A 21,456-nucleotide genomic window follows, 5' to 3' on the forward strand; every position below is an offset into this window, starting at 1 on the left:
AGAAGGAAGTCTGAAAAATCTCGGGACAAGGAGAAGAACTTAAAGCAGATGCATTGATGGAGATACTGTACGCGGATGATTTGGTTTTGTTGAGTAACACAATGGAAGATCTGAGACAGAAATTTGAAAAGTGGAAGGAGTCGCTGCAATGTAAAAGTGTAAAAGTATGCGTGTCGACATCAGAAAGACAAAGGTTGTAATAAGTGGAACGGAAGGGGAAATCACAATGACAAAGTTGACCCATGTGGCGTATGTGGAAGAAGAGTGATGACAAATTCTGGTAAGTGTATGAAATGCAGGAAGTGGGTGCATGAAAGATGTGAAAAGATGAAAAGAGTGACATGCAGATCTGGAGATGGTGTAAAATCTGAAAGATGCAAGAAAATTTAAGAAAGAATGGTTGGTCCTATTGAAAAGCTGAATGACGAAGTTGAATCTGTGAATGCCTTTTGCTATCTAGGAAATAGATTGAATGCCAGTGGTGGGTGTGAAGCGGCAGTGACTGCAAGAGTAAGGTTTGGTTGGGTGAAATTCAGAGAGTGTTAAGAGTTGTTATGTGGTAGAAGATTTCCGTTGAAAATGAGAGGAAGAATTTATACTAGTTGTGTGAGATCTGCAATGCTGTACAGAAGTGAGACATGGTGGTTACGGAAAAACAAATTGGCAATTTTAAAAAGAATTGGGAGAGCGATGTGTGGTGTGAAGCTGATGGACAAAAGGAGTACCGAAGAACTTATGAACTTGCTTGGGTTGAATGAGAATGTTGATAAGTTGGCGAAAGCGAATAGAGTGAGGTAGTATGGGCATGTTTTGAGAAGGGATAAAGATGCGCTGGAGTTGCAAGTGGAAGGTCGTAGAAAACAAGGAAGACCCAAGAAAACGTGGAAAAGGCAAGTTGAGGAGGAAAGCAGCAAGGTGGGCTTGACAAGAGAGCATGGGTTAGACAGATCGATGTGGAGGCAGGGTGTGAAGGCGATTGTGGCACTTTGAGGTGAATCCGGCCACCCTTGGTAACGGGAACATCACCTGATTATAACTGGACTGCTACTACTAGCAGTAGGCGGTAGGCACTTTAGCGTGTCCTTCTGTGCCCGAGCAGTAACGCAATGATGCGTGACATGCAACATCACAGTCATGTGACTCAGCACGTAATATTATGAACATTATTCTCAAAAGAATTTTAAAGGAAAGTAAATTTAGTAAATGTATCACCACCAACAGCGTGGCCAACGGGTTAGGGCAAGGGAATAGTCATGTCGATAGTGTGGTTCGATTCTCACCCTCTCCCATTATTTTTTTTCTTTTGTAACTGAACTGAGTGCAAGAAGGATCTCAATGACTGCAATCAGTTGAGTTCACGAAGGAAATTGTCCTACCTTTCTTAAACTGGCGCAAAAAAAGTCACCTGATTCTGTGATGTCACTTACCGAAGTCACACATGATTGCGTTTTTGCACAGAAGAATACGTTAAAGTGCCTACCGTAGTAGGCAACATGACCTTCGCAGTGTTGTAATCTATCTATTGGTACATTGCAAATATCTTTTGTATACATTCGCTTGAAATTGCCACAAGCTACAACCACGTTTTATGTGTTTCCAGGAGCACCAATTCTGGCCGTTTGTGGCAGGAGATAGATGGCAGGGCTGCACATCACTTCGGGTCACCTCAGGCTTTCTGCTCGATCGTTTGTTTCAAACTTACCGGGAGCTTATTGAGAAAGGACATGTCAGTCAAAAAGTTTTTGTATAAATCGATGTTACATAATTTAACATTTTGGTATTATTATTTTTTTGTTTACTATTGTGTTCGAACTTAGCCACTAGCTTAGCCTAGAAAAGAATTCTGTTTAATTTTTTCAACAAGTTTTAACTTTTAACTGCAGTAAGTTTAAAAAAAGAACACTTAATCTATGGCATAAATGCTTACCATAAAAAGCATTTATATAATAAGCTCACTCCTAAAAGTCTAAAGCACGTCATTTGCTCATCTCCTTGCACATGATCTTCATGTATTAGTGTTATCTTGTTTTGTTATTTCACTGTCATGTATTATGTTAAGTAACGTATTATGTATTATCTATGTTTTAGTTAATGTTCCTAAGTTTAGGTGTTCTGTTTAAGTGTTCGGGTGGCAGCTGGCTTTGGTGATCTTTTGGTCTTTCTCTGCCATCCTCGTTGTGCGAATTATTTGTGCTTATTGTGTTTTGTACATTTTTGCTTATTTGTCAACATAACAAAGTAAACTGAACTGCACTATCCGCAGCATAAGATTTGCCCTGGTAGATTGTTGAGGTAGATATTTGTTCCACAAACTAATCGTTGTTTGCTGTGCTAACTTGGTGTGGACTGCTGCTACTCCACGATGGTCCTACTGTTTTGATTGAATGAACAGAGCATAATGCTCGTTATTTCTTCCAATTTTTTAAATCTACTTTGTTCTGTTTCTACTCTTCATGCAGATTGAAAAAAAAGGCTAGTTTTGGCATGTATCGTGTTTCGTAAGACCTTGCTCAACCTGAGCTCAACCTTCACCACCGCCCTCCACCTACTTTTATGCACGTCCCAATTCGCGAAATATTACTTCCACCGCAAATCTACCACGAATTGGTCAACCCATTAGTCAAAGAATTGAACAAAGATTGATGACGATGTTCATTTTCTATGTTGTCAAGTGTGGCTCAAAAATTTAAACAATTTTTGTAGCAGATGGTTAGTACGACCGAGCCTTGAGACGAAGCCTCTGTTGCAAGATGGACATAAGCGGGTAGTTGAACTGGGTGTTCGTTGACGACACGGTTCTTACGGTATCCCAATCTTTAGCTGCGTAGGCTACAGAATACGTTGTGTCTCCGTTGATTTCAAACCAATTGAAATGAGACTGCGTCTCATGGATCGTAGTAGATCATGCGCTTTCTTCAATCGTATAATTAATTGATTAATATAGCAGTCGTTGGAGACTCAGGACTGGCAGTATTTTTCTTTTTAATCCGGACAGGGCGCCTTGTTTTTCTTTTGATTTTAGGGAGATGTGTGTCTGCTTTTAGTGGTTCAGCAAAGGATTTTATTTCCTGACGAAGAATATTCTACAATCTACCTATTATAATGCAAAATCCGGATTTTGTTCTGAGCAGCGTTGATTTGATGTCGAGAAAAGGTTGTGGTCTTGAAGTGGACAGCTTTTAGAGAAGAATACAAGCACTTTATGTCGTTCCAAACAAGAAATCTTTGAACATCAGCAGTTGTCGTGCTCTGCCATTATTTAGAATAAATTATGCGGTCAAAGCAGTATTCTTGGAATGCATGCCAGTTGGTGGTCTCATATCAAAGTCATTTGACATCTAGACCATGGACTTCTAAATAGCAGCATCTGGACTGGAAACGCAGTGACCAACAAAAGGCCAAACAGTTGGTACAACAGTTGGCCAACAGTGGGCCAACAGGGTTAGTTACTTGGCTGTTGGCCCACTGTTGGCCAACTGTTTGGCCTTTTGTTGGTCACTGCGTTTCCAGTCCAGATGCTACTATTTAGAAATCCATGTCTAGACATTTGTCCAATGCTCACGTCAGTTTAGATGGTGTCTGGCTACAAGGTCTAAAGTATTTCAAATGCAGAAGTAACATATTTCTCGGAAAGAAACCTACTGGCTTTTGGTATCACAATCATGTCTAAGTTTATTTAGCTTTTTTGTAGCTCATTGAACTCCCTTCGCATTACTTTTGTTTAGATTCAACTTGGCTGGCATCGCAAAACTAAATTTTAGAAGCAAGTGCGTTCAACATGGATTTACACGGATTTTTGTCATCAGAGGAAAAATCTAAGTTGTTTTATTTAATAAACTTCTTGGTCATCATTAGACCTTGTTGGTCAATAAGTTTATCTTATGGTCAATACTGTATGTTCAGTAGGCTGACAAGGTTTCTATTAATGCGCGGTTGAAATAAATTAATACAAGTATGTTTGCATGTTTTTTTTGTTGATGCTTTATATGAAAGTGTTGGTGGACTACAAAATGTTTGTGTAATAAAAATTGGCCACATAGTAGGTTTCATTGACTATAGACCGCCGTTAAACACATCGGGTACTTTAGTTTCTTTGCATGAAAAGTCTTGATGACAAATTTAATATTTGGTGTAGACTCATCGTAAGCAACTATTCTATGAATATTGGTAATCACTTCCAATTTCACTTCAGAGGAGTTCACCACCGCCCTCCACCTAGTGAAACCACTCAAGTATCCAGGGCCTGATACGATCTTTCCCAAGCTTTTGCTCCATGTTGGCCCCACTCCTCCAGGTTACGTAGATTCTTTTCTTCCTGCTTGCACTCTGGAGAAGAGGTTTAATAGCGATCCCTAGGCCTCACAAGCCACCAAAGGACCCGAAGAGTTATCGTCTGATATCTCTCTTTTGTGTTCCTTGCAAAATACTCGCAGGGCTGATCTATTCCCGTATCAATCCAATCAGCGACCCTCTTTTCCCAAAAGAGCAAACTGGATTCCGGTGCGGAAAATCCACCGTAGATCAGGTCACACTCTTGATCCAAGGCATCGAGGTTTTCAATAAAGCAAAAAAGAAGGCCGGCGCAGTCTTTTTAGATCTTACAGCTGCCTATGACACCGTATGGCACCGCGGCGTTACTTGCAAGCTGCTTCGCCTGCTTCCAGACCGACATATGGTCCGTATGGTCATAAAACTTGTCAGGAATTGAAGCTTCACCCTCACCACTGGCAACTCACGGCGAAGTACTGTAGACTGAGACCCCTGAAAAGTGGCGTCCCACAGAGATCAGTCCCGGTTACACTTTTTTTCAATATCTACACCAACGACCTGCCAACCACGGTCTCCGCAAAATACGTATACACGGATGACCTGGCATTTTTCCACTCCGCAAAGTCGTGGAATAACCCAGAAGACACTTTGAGCTAGGACAATTTGAATACGTCGACCTCTGGGCTATTGCCGCCCAGTCCAAATACTTACAAGCAATAGAAGAAACACCAACTGAAAATTTATCAAAACTGAAAGATTATTTCAAACAATGGTACATTCGTATGAACATTGCCAAAACAGTTACAACTCTTTTCCACCTTAACAAACACCTTGCAGAACAGATTAAACATTGAAACAGAAGAAATAACACTACCATATGAACAATATCCCAAACATCCCGGAGTTACACTTGAAACGTCTTGCGCATATCCACTGTAGCACTGTGGAATTCAGTGGCGGAATACTGTGCTCCTGTGTGGGAACGATGTGCACTCACAGACAAAGTTGACGTTCCTTTACGAGAGTCAATGCGCGCAATCACCTGAGTGCTCAAGTCGTCTCCAATACAATGGCTACCCACGGTGAGCCGAATTTCCCCACAACATCTGATAAGAGGAGAAATCACAGCCAAACTAAATCAAAGACTTCAAGAAGCTAGCAATACTCGGAGTAACTCACCATTATAAAACATAATCCAACAAAAACCAAATACCCACCGACTAAAATCATGTCTTTTTTAAAACCAAACAACCAAGAACTATGATCTAACTCATGAATGGAAAGAATACTGGACAAAACATCGACCTTATGGTGGAGACATTATTGACGATCTAACGTTACCCCTCCCTGGTTTCTAGACATGCAACAGAAAGAAATCGATCAGTTATAATCAGTGTTGTAAGTTGACGCCGTCAATTTTACGGCGTCATTTGACGGCGTCAACTTTTTGTTGACGCTGAGGCTAGCGCCGTCAGATTATTTTTTAGTTGACGGAAGTGATAGCGCCGTCAACTATTTGGCCAATTTTAAGCGTCAAGCGCTATGCGTCATTTTTTGTTTTCATGGAAAATCTCGTCTCACAATGAGAGTTTCACAATGTATTCTGGCCAGCGCGACTTATCCGATTTACCGGCTTTCTCGTTGGTTGGAATGGCTCCCTGGAATACAAGTGGAAGAAGTTCGCCAAATGGTGATCACTCATATCGTGAGCAGTATCGAGAACGAGGGATCAGAGAGGGAAAGCAAAAAATCAATAAATGTCATCGCGGAGGTTGAAAATACTTTATTTCAAGAGCTCTATGCCCCTGAAAAGAGCGATGTTGGTGCAGTGGACCTCGAATAAGATTTCTATATGCTAAGCCATCACAGCACGCTTGGAACAATGATAGGCTACCTTTCCGAGTTGCATTGTTTCCGAGGCACTTTCATTCAGCGCTGCTGTGGAACGCATGTTTTCGCTTGGAAGGGACATTTTGCGTCCCAAACGCAGCAGATTGTCAGACAAACGTTTTGAAATACTTGCGTTTCTACAAAGAAATAACTAATAAGCTAAAGCAGTTAATTACAATACAGTCTCAAAACATAAAACCTGCTCTTTATTTATAGGCTTATAGCTATTGTTAGCCTACACTTGATTGAAATAATTCCGTTTTGTGAGACCCTAGCTAAAATAACGCTAAAAATTAGCGCTGACGCTGACGCCGTCAATTTCTTTAAGAGCTGACGCAGTACTTTACGCCGTAAAGTTTATAGACAATTCGCGCTGACGCTGACGGCGACAATTTATTTCATTGACGCGTACAACACTGGTTATAATAGAATTTTATCCCATCGTGTCCGAACTGTTACCACTCTTCATCGATGGGGCTATCAAAACACACCAATTTGTCCAAATTGCAAAAAAGCAGGCAATTGCTACTAGTTTATCTCCAGAAATGACGACTGAAACTCAGAGAAATCAAAACCGTGGCAGCTTCCATCTACACAATCGGAAAGCTGAGCGTGAGCTAAATGTCCAGAACAATGGAAAATCTTTGTCCTTCTTCCCCGAATCAAGATATCTTGGGTATCATTAAATAGATCGCTCACATACCGTCACCATTTGGTGTAACTGCGCAAGAAATTGAAATCGTGCGCTGCGCTTACTCAAGCGATTGGCTGGCTCCAGTTGGGACAAGAGAGATGACATTTTGCGCATAGCAGCCTTAGCCCTTTTCCACCATTCAGCAGATTATTGAGCACCTGTTTGGTGCTGCCACAACATCGACACTGCCATAAACGGCGACCTGCGCACATGACCGGCGTGACGCGACAATGTATCAAAAAGCAATTTATCGAACGACAGTTAATCGAACGACAGTTTATCGAAAGACAGTTTATCTGACGACAATTTATCGAAACGACAGTTAATCGAACCGACTGTTTATCGAAACGACAGTTTATCGGACGACGAATCTCCAGAAACAAATTTTATCTAGGGTTAGGGTTAGTCGTTCGATTAATTTTCGTTCGATGAACAGTCGTTTCGATAAACAGTCGTTTCGATTAATTGTCGTTCGATTAATTGTCGTTCGATAAACTGTCGTTTCGATTAATTGTCGTTCGATCAATAGTCGTTCGATAAACTGTCGTTTCGATTAACTGTCGTTCGATCAATAGTCATTCGAAAAACTGTCGTAGTACCCATGACCGGATACCTGCGTACCACACCATTGGACAGTCTTCTCATTCTTGTTGGCATCCAACCCGCTGAGCTTCGTCGCGAAGAAACCACTCTGTCTCTTGATCGGCATTGGAGCCCAACCATCTTCTCCAATACAAGATCTCTGATCCTTGAAATGAGCACCACGTTGACTGAAATCAAGACAACCATTCGTGTCAGCCACTCAATTTCTGTTCAACGAAGTTGATAGACGACGTCTAATTGGGCAAACCATAAATAGAATTCTGAAGGGAAGTCAAGTACCATCAGACTTTATTCGTTCATTCCTGGTGCCGACACATGCCCATCGGCCTGACACTACAAAGACAGGCGTGAGTGCGCTTCAACCGTCTCCGTACGGGCTTCAAGTTTTTCCCCTCGACCATGTGCCAATGGGAAATGGCCTTTTCCTTCTCCTGTGAATGTGGTGCAGAGGAACAGACCGCAGACCACACCATCAATGAGTGTAGCCTACCATCTTCAAGTCACCTGATGTAGTGGAAGGTTTGCGAGTCTTGGATGATGAAACCAAAGACTGGCTGCTCTCTTGTAGCATTTCAGTGTAGTCCGGGAACATCGTGAATCTGGGGTGGTAAAAGAATACCCCCTCGGCCCCAGAGGCTCACACGACAAAGAAGAAGACTTTTAATCTCTGAGTATTTTATCCGAATCTGCTTGGCAAGATTGCAAGTACGGCAGTAGGCTAGTGTAACCTTGTAAGGGGGCAATACTACGGCACATTCTTTGTGCATGTTTACTAAAGTTTAACTTATGACCTTATTTCAGAAATATCTACTGTGTGGATGTTTTTGACGAAATGCACAAATTATCATCACCAGTGTGAGGTGTTAGTCTGGCCAATTCGGGTTCCATTTCTACTCTAATTTTAGTGAAAAAATGTTGGCATGGTTTTAGCGCCTGGGTTTAATGTATGTAATGCACCCAGGTTATCGGAATTTACAAACAAGAAAAATTGGGATACTTAGTACACTTTTAAAAAACTCACCTCCTTTAAATGTAGGTTCTGCGTTATTCAACCAGTATTTACGAAACTGTGCTGATGAATAAACAACGAAGTTGCCTCAGAAAGCCGACGACAAGCTGGTCCAAAGAGAATAACACAACGACCAGTTCAATGACGTCAACAAATGTAGGTAAGTTTGGTCGAGTGTACCCGATTATTTAATCTTACAACCAATTTTATGTAATCAAATAATTAGTTTATTTTGGCTACTTACCGGTATATGTAGGATTGTAGGCTGCCGTTGAGTAATTAAAACTTTAATGCGCAAAGGCAAGAGTCCCATATTTAGTACGTATTTGCATTTAATCGTCTTTAACACATTTTCAGTGCCATTTAAAAATAAACTGACGTTGGCCTTCTCATGATGTCATCTCATTTGCATAATATATTTTTTAGAGAATATTTAGGAGTAAAGTGGTTGGAATGTCTGGTTACTCTAATCAAAAACTAAAGAGCCCAAAATGTTGATACTAAGCCTATGTTCAGCAAACAAAATTTTAAAAACTACACTGTCTTCATCTTCAGTGTTATAAATTGTACAATATAAATAAATTGTATTATACAACAACATGCATAGCGATGTGTACAATGTACATTTATAACAGTATAATATAAAGTTTGTTTTCAAAAGTTTGTTTACTGAACATGAATTCCGTATCTACATTTTGGGCTCTTTAGTTTTTGATTAAAATAAATTGACAACTTCATTAGTTTGAATAGTTTACTTTGTTTTTATTTTTGGCCATCACAACAAAAAACAACACATACCAAACATAGCGGAGGTCTAGAAAAAGGTAGAAACGACAAAACTCAAACGTTTTAATGTGCTTGATAGCAAAGCAGGATAATCAGTTTAAAATAGGGCACGACCGCAACACCTTAGTAGAATTTTAAAGTTTAGAAAAACGAAAAACAAGAATTAAGTGAAACTTTCAAAATTGATATGATTAAAAAAAATAAAAACAACAACAAAAAATAAAAAAATGGATAGTGCTATGTTGATCGGCCTTGAATCATTATCAAAAGTGCTGGTGGTCTTGAAGAGAACACTCTTGATGCGTTAGGTCATCACAGAGAGCAAGGTACACAAAGAAAACTACAGAAAAAAATCCTACCACGTGGCAAAGTCATTTCAAAACGCAACGAACCAGGCATTGCTGGACTTACAAAACAGTCCACTGGACAGTACAAGTAAAAACGATATGGCAATATAAACAGATTGTTGTAGACAGTGGCGTACCTTCGTACGCAGGGAGGGGCCATTGTCTATGCCCCTCCGATAAAAAAATGTTGATTTTTTTAAGAGCTAGGGATAATTCTTAATCAATTCGGAAAATCTTACTTTTAGAGTGACCAGAATCAATTTCTTTTCTCAACTTTTTTAAACTTGACTTGACTAGGTGTGTCTCCAGGCTTCTTATTTTTCAAGATTGGTTAGATTTGGACCTGGAGGGCGAAAATTAGCTGCTGACTTTGAAAACCGCGCGAAAAAATGAATCGGTAAAAACAGTTACCGCGCGCGGTAACCAGTAATGGCTACACTTATAGAAATATGCAATTGAGAATGAAAGTTCGTGGGAAAAAAATTCCGCCACCCGGACGGCACAGCTGCAAGAGGAAATTGATAAGTTCAGACGTTCCACCATTCTGCAGCTCAACATAGAAGGCTACACAACAAGCAAGATCAAAGTTGTGGAGCAGCTTGCCCATGCCAACATGGCACTCGTCATCCTCCTCCAGGAAACCCACTACAACTCTGCAGATAGGTTAACTATTCCCAACTACAGGCTAGCTAGGTCTATCTTAAGCAGGAAGCACGGCATTGCCACGTTTGTGCATGAGAGCCTGAAGTGCACCTTTGTCGACCAATCTCCAATTGATGCTGAGATTAAGTGGGTGTACATTTGTATCTCAGACTACAACATCGTCAATATCTACAAACCCCCACCATCGCGAATGTTGCCATCTTTCCTTACAATGTTCTTTTCTGTTAGTATCTAAGCTGGCGATTTCAACTGCCAACACCGACGAGGGTTACAACAACACAAGCAGCGTCGGAGAATTGCCGGCTGACTGGGCCTCTATAAACTATCTTGCCCGCGTCAATCCAATCATCGACCCGCTCCTCTCAAATGAGCAAGCTGGGTTTCGGCGCCGAAATTTCACCGTAAATCAGGTTAAAGTCTTGACCCAGGACATCGAGGACTGCTTTGAGGCAAAAAAGAAGGCGGCACAGTCTTTCGAGATCTCAGCTGCCTATGACACCGTATGGCATCGCTGCCTTACTTGCAAGCTGCTTCGCCTGCTTCCTGACCGATATATGGTCCGTATGATTATGGAACTTGTCAGGAATCGAAGCTTCACCCTCACCACTGGCAATTCACGGCGAAGCAGAGTGAGACGCCTGAAAAACGACGTCCCACAGGGATCGATCCTGGTTCCACTTCTTTTCAACGTCTACGCACTAACCACGGTCTCCACAAAATACGCTTATGCGAACGTCCTAGCAATTCTCCAGTCAACAAAGTTGTAGGAAAATCTAGAAAAAACTTTAAGCCAGGACATAAAAACCTTCTCAGCTTATCTCCAGAACTGGCAACTGAAACTCAGCGAAACCAAAACGGTGGCAGAAGCTTTCCACTTACACAATCGTGAAGCTGATCGTGAACCACATGATCAAAGCAATAATAAACGTCTGTCCTTCTGCCCCGAACCAAGGTATCTTGGGGTGACATTAGACAGATTGCTCACATACCACCACCATTTGGTGTCACTGCACAAGAAACTGACACTCGCGCTGCGCTACTCAAGCGACTGGCAGGCTCCAGATAGCGGGCGAGGGCTGACACTTTGCGTATAGCAGCCTTAGCCATCGTCTACTCTTCAGAAGAGTACTGTGCACCTGTTTGGTGCGCAGTGCTCACTGCCATAACATCGACACTGCCACAAACAGCGCCCTGCGCACAGTGACCGAATGCCTGCGTCCCACGCCATTGGACAATTTTCCAATTCTCGCTGGCATCCAACCTGCTGAGCTTCGTCGCGAAGAAGCCGCTCTGTCCCTTGGTCGTCGGGCACTCTAGCTTAACCATCTTCTCCACCACAAGATTTCTGCTCTCCCAAACGAGCACCCCTGTCAACTGAAATCAAGACACCCATTCGTTCCAGCCGCTCAACTTTGGATCCACGAAGCTGATGAACAAAATATCTCTGCGGCTACTTGGGCGGACGATAAATGAAATTCTGAGTGGAAGTCAAGTACAACCACACTCCATTCGTTCGTCTCCGACGCCGACATGCCCTCCATTGGCCTGACACTACAAATACAGGCGTGGGTGCGCCTCAACCGTCTCCGTACGGGCGTCGGACTTTTCCGCTCAACCATGCACCAATTAGGAATGGCCTCTTTCTTCTCCTGTGAATGTGGTGCTGAGGAACAGACTGCAGACCACATCATCAATGACTGTACCACTTTCAAGCCACCTGACGGAGTCGAAGGTCTGCTGGTCATGGATGATTATACCAAAAACTGGGTGCTCTAGTACAGCGGTTCTCAACCTGTGGTCCGCGGACATTTGCCTGGTGGTCCGCGTGCAAAATCTGAAATCGTTGTTTTTTAACCCTTGAAATCTATTTTTAATCAGGTCATCAAAGTTGTTAATTTTATCAAGGCTCATCCACTAATTTGTTGTCTCTTTTGTTCATTATGTTCAAATATGGATCTTAATCATGAACAGCTACTGATGCATGCTTAAGTTCGCTGGTTATCAAGGGGAAGAGTGTCAGACTGTTTGAGTTACGTGATGCTGTGAGAGAGTTTTTGGAGAATAAAATCCAAGCTTGTTGGCCACTTCAACGATAGCTTTTGGGTTGCTGTTCTGGCTTACTTGGCTGACATTTTTAAACAACTGAATAAACTTAATTCGTCGCTGCAAGGAAAGCAGACAAATTTAATTACCCTCACTGATAAAGTGTCTGCTTTTACGAAAAAACTTAATCTTCGGAAGACAAGATTATTGCAGGTAACTTTGACATGTTTGATCAATTGAATTTGTACAAATTCACTGAGATTGAGAAGCCAGAAAATGCTGAAATCAATAAGCAACTGTTGATGAATTTTATTTCTGACCATACTCCGTCGCTGCAGGATAAATTTGACTTCTACTTTGGTGATTTGAACGTTCAGAGTTTTTTGTGAGTTTCCAGTCCGTTTCTTGCACACATTGATTCATTAAAGTTACCAACATTGGAATTGAACCAACTGACCTCTGACACTACTTTGAATATGTTGCATCCGAGAGTGAGCTTGATGAAATTATGGATACAAGCTTCACAGGAGCATCCACAACTGTCTCAGAAAGCTTTGAAAATAATTTTACCTTTTGCGACATCTTATCTTTCTGAATGTGGATTTTCTGCACTGGTTACAATAAAAACAAAGTATTGTTCACGACTTGAAGTCGAAGATGAACTCCGATTGAGTCTTTCAAGTATTACACCTCGTTTGGATATGCTGTGCTCAAATGTGCATTGTGCAAGCTTAAGGCTAGCTCTACATGTAGCATTCTTTCTAATCTTCTTCTTCATCTTGTGTCACACGGCCGTAGCCCAGAGCATCACGCAGGCTCTTGCTCTATCGTTAAACTCGGCCAAATCCTGTGCAGAGCACCTTGCTTTTAGGTCAGGGCATTCGAGTAGATGTTGCATCGTTTGCTCCTGTCCGCATTTGCAACTTGTGCTCCCCATGGAATACACCCAGTGTCTCATCAAGGTTTTAAACCTGCCAATACCAGTTCTTAAGCGGTTGAGGCATCGCCAATACTTCCACGGCTTACGTTTTCCGGGAGGAAGGCTCTCCATGGGTGTGAGCTCCATATTGGCCAATATCTGCCAGTCCTTCCTGCCATAGTTGAACCCGCACATTGGCGGCGACATCGTCCAATGGGACAACCTAATGGGACAACTGAAGCAAGGAAACTTTTTCTTGACTTCAGACGCCTGTGTGCTGGAGTTTGGCCATACAGTGGGTGCCTCAAATCTATGTCCTGACAAGATCTTTCCTTTCTGCTGGTCACGCTTCTTCTGATGTTGTGGGGAGCAATTCCAGATAGAATGTGCAGCAACGTGATGTTGGTTGGTTTGAGACAACCTGTAATCAGACGGCAGCTTTGGTTCAATATGGGGTCAATTTTCTTGGCATGTGCTGAGCGTTCCCACACTGGGCAAGCATATTCTGCAACTGAATAGCATAAGACTAAAGCAGTTGACCGTATTGTGTCAGGGAGGGCACCCCAATCAGAGTTTCCGAGTTTCTGTAAAATATTATTTCTAGAAGCCACCTTAGCTCTTACTTTTTCGATATGGGATTTGTATGTGAGGGACCTATCTAATTTGACACCGAGGTATGTGGGATTGATACAGTGTGCCAGTTTGGTTTCATTCCAGGAAATGTTTAGTTGGCTTGATGCATCCCCGGATCTAAGGTGGAATGCGCAGACTTGGGTTTTATTGGGGTTGGCACGCAGGTGGTTGTCCGTGTAGTATGTTGTCAGCCCATCCAGAGCATCGCTGAGTACTCTCTCCGTGGAAGTGAAGTGTTTGTGTTGTGTTGTTATACACAAATCGTCAGCGTATATGAAGCTTCTTGTACCAGGATGGATTGGTTGGTCGTTTGTATAAATGTTGTACAAGATGGGGGCTAAAACACTCCCTTGTGCTAGCCATTTTTCTGCTGTCTCCATCTGCTATTTTTGCCACAAACATAAACATAGAAACGGCGATTGCTAAGCAATGATTGTATCAGCTTAGTGAATCGAAAGTTCTTGGTGATATTCAGGATCTTTGATATAAGGAGACGATGGTTGACAGTGTCATACGCTGCAGATAGATCTACAAAGACAGCTGCAGTGACGGAACCCTCTTCAAACCCATTCTCTATGTGCTGTGTTAGATTCAAGAGTTGTCCTGTGCAGGACTAACCAGGTCGGAAACCTGCTTGTTCATTAATGAGTTGGTCTTCTATGAGAGGTTGCAATCGGTTTAACATCAGCCTTTCAAACAACTTGAACAAATGACACAGCAAAGATATAGGACGAAAGCTTTTAGGGTCAGTTGGGTCTTTTCCTGGTTTCAACAATGCAATAATTTTGGCTTTTCTCCATAGCTTAGGAATTTGGTAAGAGCTGAGGCAGTTGCTGTAAAACTTTATCAGCCATCCGAGAGCGATTGAACCAAAATGTTTAATTTGTTCAGTCCGAATTCCATCTGATCCAGCAGATTTAGCTTGTTTCAGAAATTCAATGCCCTTCTTCAGTTCTTCAATTGAAAAAGGAGATGTTAGACGAGGGTTGCGTTCATTTTGAGGTCTTATTAGCTGGGGTTTAGACTGCTTTTTCATGTTATTTTTACTTTTACCATTTAGAAGGATTTGATGGGCAATTTGATTGGTAGATACAGTGTAGTGGTGGTCTGGTTTAGTATAGTCGGCCGACAGCAATTTGATTGTTTTCCAGGCTTTTCGACTGGTATGAGACAGATCTGTGGATTCGATCATATCTTGCCACATTCTTCTCTTTTCGCTGGCGATAGCTGCCATAAGTGACATTTGTTCGTTACAAGGGGAGGAGGAAGGGGAGGGGAGTAGTGGTCCGTGACTGAGACACAATTTTTTTAATTGATCCTTGAATCTCAAAAGGTTGAGAACCTCTGCTCTAGTAGCCTTCTAGTGTAATCCGGGAATTTCGTGAATCTGAGGTATTAAAATGATAGACCCTTGGCCCTAGAGGCTCACATGACGACGACGAACTCTCTGGCTAAATGCTAGAAGGGTCACAATTGGACGGTAGTCAGTAATTTTTTATTATTAAATATGCATAGAGAATCAATAGAGCCCTATTTATGGCATATTTAAGACGTCTTAACGAGCTGGATGTAGATTTTTACAATTTTTTACAAATATTAGAGAACAAATGTAATTTTTGTGGTTTCAAACAGGACATGGTAGAACTCATCACCACATTAGCTAAAAATTGGAAAAAATGGTTTGGCCCCAAGAATCACAAAACTACCAATAAACGCATTATTTGGACTTCTTCATTTGCCACTACCATGAAACTTACTGACAAAGAATAGGTCCTACAACCGACAGAAAGTATTGTATATAAAAGACCCCTCACTCTTGGCAATACCCTAAATAAAAATATAGTTCCTTGGACCTGGGAATACAATCTAAGCATAGTGTAATCAAACTACGGCAATACCTTAATTGTAGCGACTACGGGATATATGTTGCCTCCTGCAAACTTTGAACAATATGTTGGCCAAACCTCCAATCGGTTTTCTACCAGATGGTCCGGCCATAGGTCCGCATGGAACACTTTTGACACCAGTTCGTGGGGCATATTTGTAAAACTTACTGTTGGAAGGTACAATAAGGCGAAATTGACCAATCAGAAAGCAACAAGCGATTCACACTTCTCCCAGGAGGAGAAAATTTCTCTTAGGAGAATGAAGTTTCTCTGACCAATCAGAAGGTAGTAGTAAATGGTCGTCAGCGCGAAAAGCTGTGGTTGAATGCAAGTCATTTCATTTGAAAATTGAAAGTATTGTCGTCCTGAATAGAAAGTGCCACTTGTGAGGTTTGTATAAAATATGTCGTTTGGCTATGAAAATTGTGTAGTTTTGAGCGACAATAAGGATTCGAGGGAGGTACGAGTATAGGCAAAAACGGAAGAGGAGTGAAAATGTTGGTTGCAGGAGTACAGTATAAGCTCAAATACTGCATGGAATGTTAGGACAACGTATCCTAAAGTTAAAAGATTTGCCTTTAGAAAAGAGTACATATGTTAGCACAACCAGGCGTTCAACAAAGGAATGCAAAAAGTCAACACAAAGTAAGTTGTTGCAGTTAGCGTATATAGTTCTGTAGGCTATAATCACTTGTGTATCCTTGTCTATTTTTTAGTGTTGAGTTTTGTTACAATAGTTTTCACAGTTTTCACAATCAAAGGTCAAAAAATCTTCACTGAATTTGAATAGCTCGCAATATTAGCCTAGAATAAAAAGTATGTAAAAATTCAGTTGATGAAAATAATTGCAAGGGAATTTAGCTTATCCTGCTTCCATTTCATTTTTTCATGTGTAATACAGTGGCGTAGCCAGAAAAAAAATTTGGGGGGGCCAAATGTTTGATTAATTGAAGAGAACGACAAAATGTTTGATTTAAGACATCGCCACCTGATGTGCAGTAGCGTATCCTGGTGGGTTGAGCAAGGGAAGCAATAAAGCTGCTGAGGGGTTAGAGCGTGCCGAAGGCACGCGTATTCTAGGGGGCCCGGGGGCATGCGCCCCCGGAAAATTTTTGCAAAATTACACTCAAATAATGGATTATAGAGCTTTCTGAAAACACTTTCAGGGTAATATTTGTATGAAATTTATTAGCAGATCAACAGCTATTAACAGTAAATCTAAAACGGTGTCGACCGCTTTCCATCTAAACAGTAAGGAAGCAAAGCGCGAGCTGACCATCAACATCGATGGAAACATTCTGCCCTTTAACCCCACACCAGTCTATCTTGGTGTTAGTTTGGACAGGACTCTCACGTACCGACACCACTTGGAATCACTTCGCAAGAAAGTAACATCACGCGTTGCCCTTATTCGTCGACTGGCAGGTACGAGCTGGGGTACGACAGCAACAACTCTGCGCACCACCACCCTGGCTCTTGTCCATTCCACCGCGGAGTACTGTGCCCATGTATGATGTCGTAGTGCTCATACTCACTTGCTCGTCAAACCCATCAACGACGCCTTGCGTATTGTATCGGGATGCCTGAAACCTACACCTACTGAATTTTTACCAGTTCTTTCAGGCATCGCCCCTGCTGAGCTTTGCCGCAAAGCTGCCACACTCTTCCTGGCTCGCCGGTCACTGGAGCCACACCACGCCCTCCACAGCTACATCACCAGATTGGTAACAAAGAAACGCCTCAAATTGAGAAGCCCCTTTGTCGCTCAAGCACAATCCTTGCTGGAGCACACCAGTGCCTCATCCTGGATCGCCAATACCTGGCAAGAGGAGTGGACAGACAACACCTCCAGACTCCACACCTTTGTTCCCGACGCTGGACCCATGCCACCAGGAAAGGAGCTCAGATGACCTGCCTGGGTACGGCTGAATCGCCTCCGCACGGTTGTTGGGCGCTTCGCTTTCTTAATGCACAAATGGGGCCTATCAACATCTGCGGCGTGCAAATGTGGTGCAGAGGAACAGACAGCAGATCACATCCTCTACCACTGCCCGACGTTTACTCCTCCAAGGGCAATTGGCCTGTCAACGCTGGAGGACTCTACAATCAAGTGGATGCTCGAAGAATGCCCGGACATTTGACCCCAATGAAATGTAGTCCAAAAAAAACAACCTCTCATACGAAAGAAGAAGCTATTAACTTATTAAAGGTAACTGTAACACACGAACAAGCAAAAACTGCGGCTAAAATTAGAGAACACAAAAAACTCATCAAAAAATAAAGAGCCCAAAATGTAGACACCAAACTCATGTTCAGCAAACAAACGTTTCGAAAACTATACTGTCTTCATCTTCAGTGTTATAAATGTAAGCAATCCCTGATGCCGCTTAGATTTAAATTAAATTGCGGCTGACGTCACAAAGACTCATCAACAAGCTATTATGAGAGCGAAAAACGTAATAGAAGTCAGGTTTTTTCATGAAATGATGCGTAACAGAAGTCAGTATTTTATGAAAAACTCAGCTACACAAAACCCCAACAGAGTAAGCGATTCTGAAATTGCTTCCACAGATTAGTTTAAAGAAGCGTAAATCGCGTAAACTTTGTGCGATTTGCAAAATTTATTGGTGTCTTTCTGTGTGTCTAAAACATGTCCTGGGAGGTGTTAATAGCCAGATGTCTTGGAAAACGATATAAATTTATACAAATTATATTACATTTTCAACAAAGGGTTCAACTTCGGAATCCAAACTTTGAAAATTTGGGGGGGCCATGGCCCCTTTCGCCCCCCTGGCTACGCCTATGGTGTAATATGCTCCATTTTTGTTTGTTTTAATAGGTGCCCTGCAAAGATGAGTGTTAAAATCAAACGCATCACAACTGATGCCAAAAAGAAAGATCCAATGGTGTCCTTTTTTCCTTGTTTTGTTACTTTTAAGGAAAAACACAACCACACTTTGGAGTCATGTGCTGCATTAGAGCAACTTAAAATTCTGCCTGATACGAAAGCAACTTTTTTTAGATATTTTCAAAGTGGATTTACTGCTGCTGAAGCTTTGTCAGTAGAGCAGTCAAAGTTTTCTGCAGCAGAAAATTTGTCTGACATAGCAAATAGCCGCATGAACCCAAAGCGTGACTCCGTGTATTACTGGTAGAGGTTATGGCGCCAATAATCATGTGGTACATACACAGGCAAGAAAATGTTTCAATGCATCAAAGACTTTGCACAAACATTACAATTAAAAGTGCAATTAAAGGAATTTGAGAATGGTTCACTTGTTTGTGTGGTTGTTACCCCTTTGATGGAACGTGTTCACGAATGCAACAATCTTGTGAAATAGTTTTTGTGGACTCCAGTCCACATCTCATTTAGGCAAGTAAAATCTATGCATCTTCAGTTGATGCAAAGTTGGCGGTCTGTATATCTTACTGTTTTATTGTGTGGAAGTCCTATGGGTGCTCTTCCATTGGCTGTGATCATTTCCAGTGGCCAAGATGAGGAATGCTACACAACTGGTAAACATAGTAGGGATGATACTACCAGAGAGAGAGAGAGAGAAACCTTTTATTTTGTCTGTTGCGAAAAATAGTATACGGTACAAACATATATATATATTCAATAACAGACAGGAAGCAGCGAAGCTACCACAATCATCTCTTTGCAAGCTGTTATAGTCGTCATTTTATTTACGTTGATTTTATGTAAACTTGTGACCTGCCTCACTACATAATAACATTCAGCGTTTTCTGGTACAGACGCTGGAATTGATTACCACCACAACGCGTGTAATCAATTAAGCGTTCTGTACCATGTACCTTAGTTGATTGTTTTGCGTTTCTTTCTTACTATATATTGCGTTGCTTTTATACACTGAATCAGTAAGTAACAAGAGGTAAATGGTTTTCCAACATAAAGCTCATAACATAATTTCGTCAATGTCATCAAACGTCATAAGTGCGTCGCGAGTTCAGCAAATTCTTTTAAGTGTGTCGTTTCGAAACTTATGAAACATTTGATTCCATTGTAGGAGAAGCAATATACTAAAATTTCAGATAAAGACTTTTTAAGGGTCCGCGACCGCTTCGAAGGTACCAAAAGGGTCCGCCAAAACAAAAAGGTTGAGAACCACTGTTTAGCCATTCCACTATCAACCTTGCCTTTGCTTTTGGGCGTTGTCTCTCATTATTATTTTGTCATAGTAACTAGGTTCGTGTAGTTTAGTTTCAATTTGCCTTAGCCTATAATTTTTTACACAGTAGGCTACCAGTTAGTCTAGTCTTGGCCAGTATTTTAGTTAGGCTACTGCAGATTCATTTATTTATTCAGTTATAGTTGTAGGTAATGCTTTCGTATGTTTGCTTTTTAGGCACTAATGATGCTCTACAGTAGTAGAGCGAAATGCATATGCCATAAATGGGGCTCTGCTGATTCTCCATGCATTTTTATTAATAAAAAAATATTGAACTGATACTTGATGGAGAATCGCTGGCCTGCTGCTTCTTAGTCTTAGTTTTTGTCGCTTCTACCCTTTTCTCGACCTTTGCTATGTTGACGTGTATTGTTTTGATATGATGGTCAGAAATAAAAACAACTGAACTGAACTGAACTAGTCAGGACATCCCTTATCCTTAATGGAACTCAGTGAATGTATTGGACGGTAGTCATTTAAACGTGTTCTGACTGGTTGGCTGCGTCATCAGGTCTTACAGGGAATTGTCATGTTTAAGTGGCTACCCTCTGGTTGAGCGCTAGAAGGGTCACAGTGCTGCAGTCAGCTGGTTCATAGTGAAAATTGTCGTATGTTTAAAGTATGTAGGCTACTGGTCTAAACACTCTATCTGCTGCAGCGACCTGCAGATTACAAATATGCTTACCGTACATCACTTGGCATTGCAACAAGAAGAAAAAGAAGATAAACAACCCACGGTTGCACTTGTGGCTAATATGCACACTCTTCAAACTTTTGGCAAAAGACCTCATTTCATGACCTGGTTTCAAAACACCAAATTGAGAGTAAATGTATCAAATTGTGTACATTTAAGAGAAGGAGTTGCATAAAGTTCAAAGCACTAAAAACATAGCCTACCCAAACCAATGACTTTCTTTATTTTAGCTTCTCCAATAGACCCACTCCTAATCTTGAAGCTTCTTCGTTTACAAATTCACGCGCTAACCAACTGAGCTATCGGGGCGGACAGTGGTTTGACGTGGTCGCTTCCTCATCACATGGGCTGCTGATGCTACCATGACATGTTTCATAGTAATCCATGTCTCTCTATCTAAAGAACAAATTTTAACTAGGGAAATTCTGAATTCAATTTCCCAATAGAGCATTTTAAAGAACGTAAATCTTGCCTTAATTGTCAAATGTTGTAAAAACGAATCAATCGTGGCACAACATATCACTTGGGCCAACTTCCAGTCTTTTACTGAACAAAAGATAACGACTCAGTGTGATGTGTGCTGGGCAGCCATTACAGATAATTTCAGTCTTTTAAAAGCTTAACCTTAAAGGACTGAAACAAAGTAGTATTAAACTCAACTCATCCTTAATATAGGCTACTGACAAATAATAAATAATCTCTAAATAGGCTACTTTTAAACATCAAATTTTCAATATTTGGAGAAATGGATAAGTTGCATGCATCCCAAACAGTTTGTGAAGTAATCATACAAACTAGACTGCCTTTGAAAATTTAGAAAATTTAGCTTG

At 41.4% G+C, this 21,456-nt stretch overlaps 1 protein-coding gene across 4 annotated transcripts in view; it reads left to right on the forward strand.

The window, feature by feature from the left end:
- The window catches only part of LOC145779408 (uncharacterized), a 158,767-nt gene that overhangs the window by 35,491 nt on the left and 101,820 nt on the right, over nt 1-21,456 (forward strand). For 3 of the 4 annotated variants that reach the window (XM_082590991.1, XM_082590992.1, XM_082590993.1), the window contains exons 3-4: nt 1,601-1,726; nt 8,493-8,625. In XM_082590991.1, the coding sequence (XP_082447117.1) occupies nt 1,601-1,726; nt 8,493-8,625 (259 nt within the window). Of the gene's footprint in view, nt 1-1,600; nt 1,727-8,492; nt 8,626-21,456 lie in introns of those variants that run through there. The other variant, XM_082590994.1, reaches the window with a different exon arrangement.

Source organism: Aplidium turbinatum, chromosome 11, assembly GCF_918807975.1.
Source record: "Aplidium turbinatum chromosome 11, kaAplTurb1.1, whole genome shotgun sequence".
Taxonomy (NCBI): domain Eukaryota; kingdom Metazoa; phylum Chordata; class Ascidiacea; order Aplousobranchia; family Polyclinidae; genus Aplidium; species Aplidium turbinatum.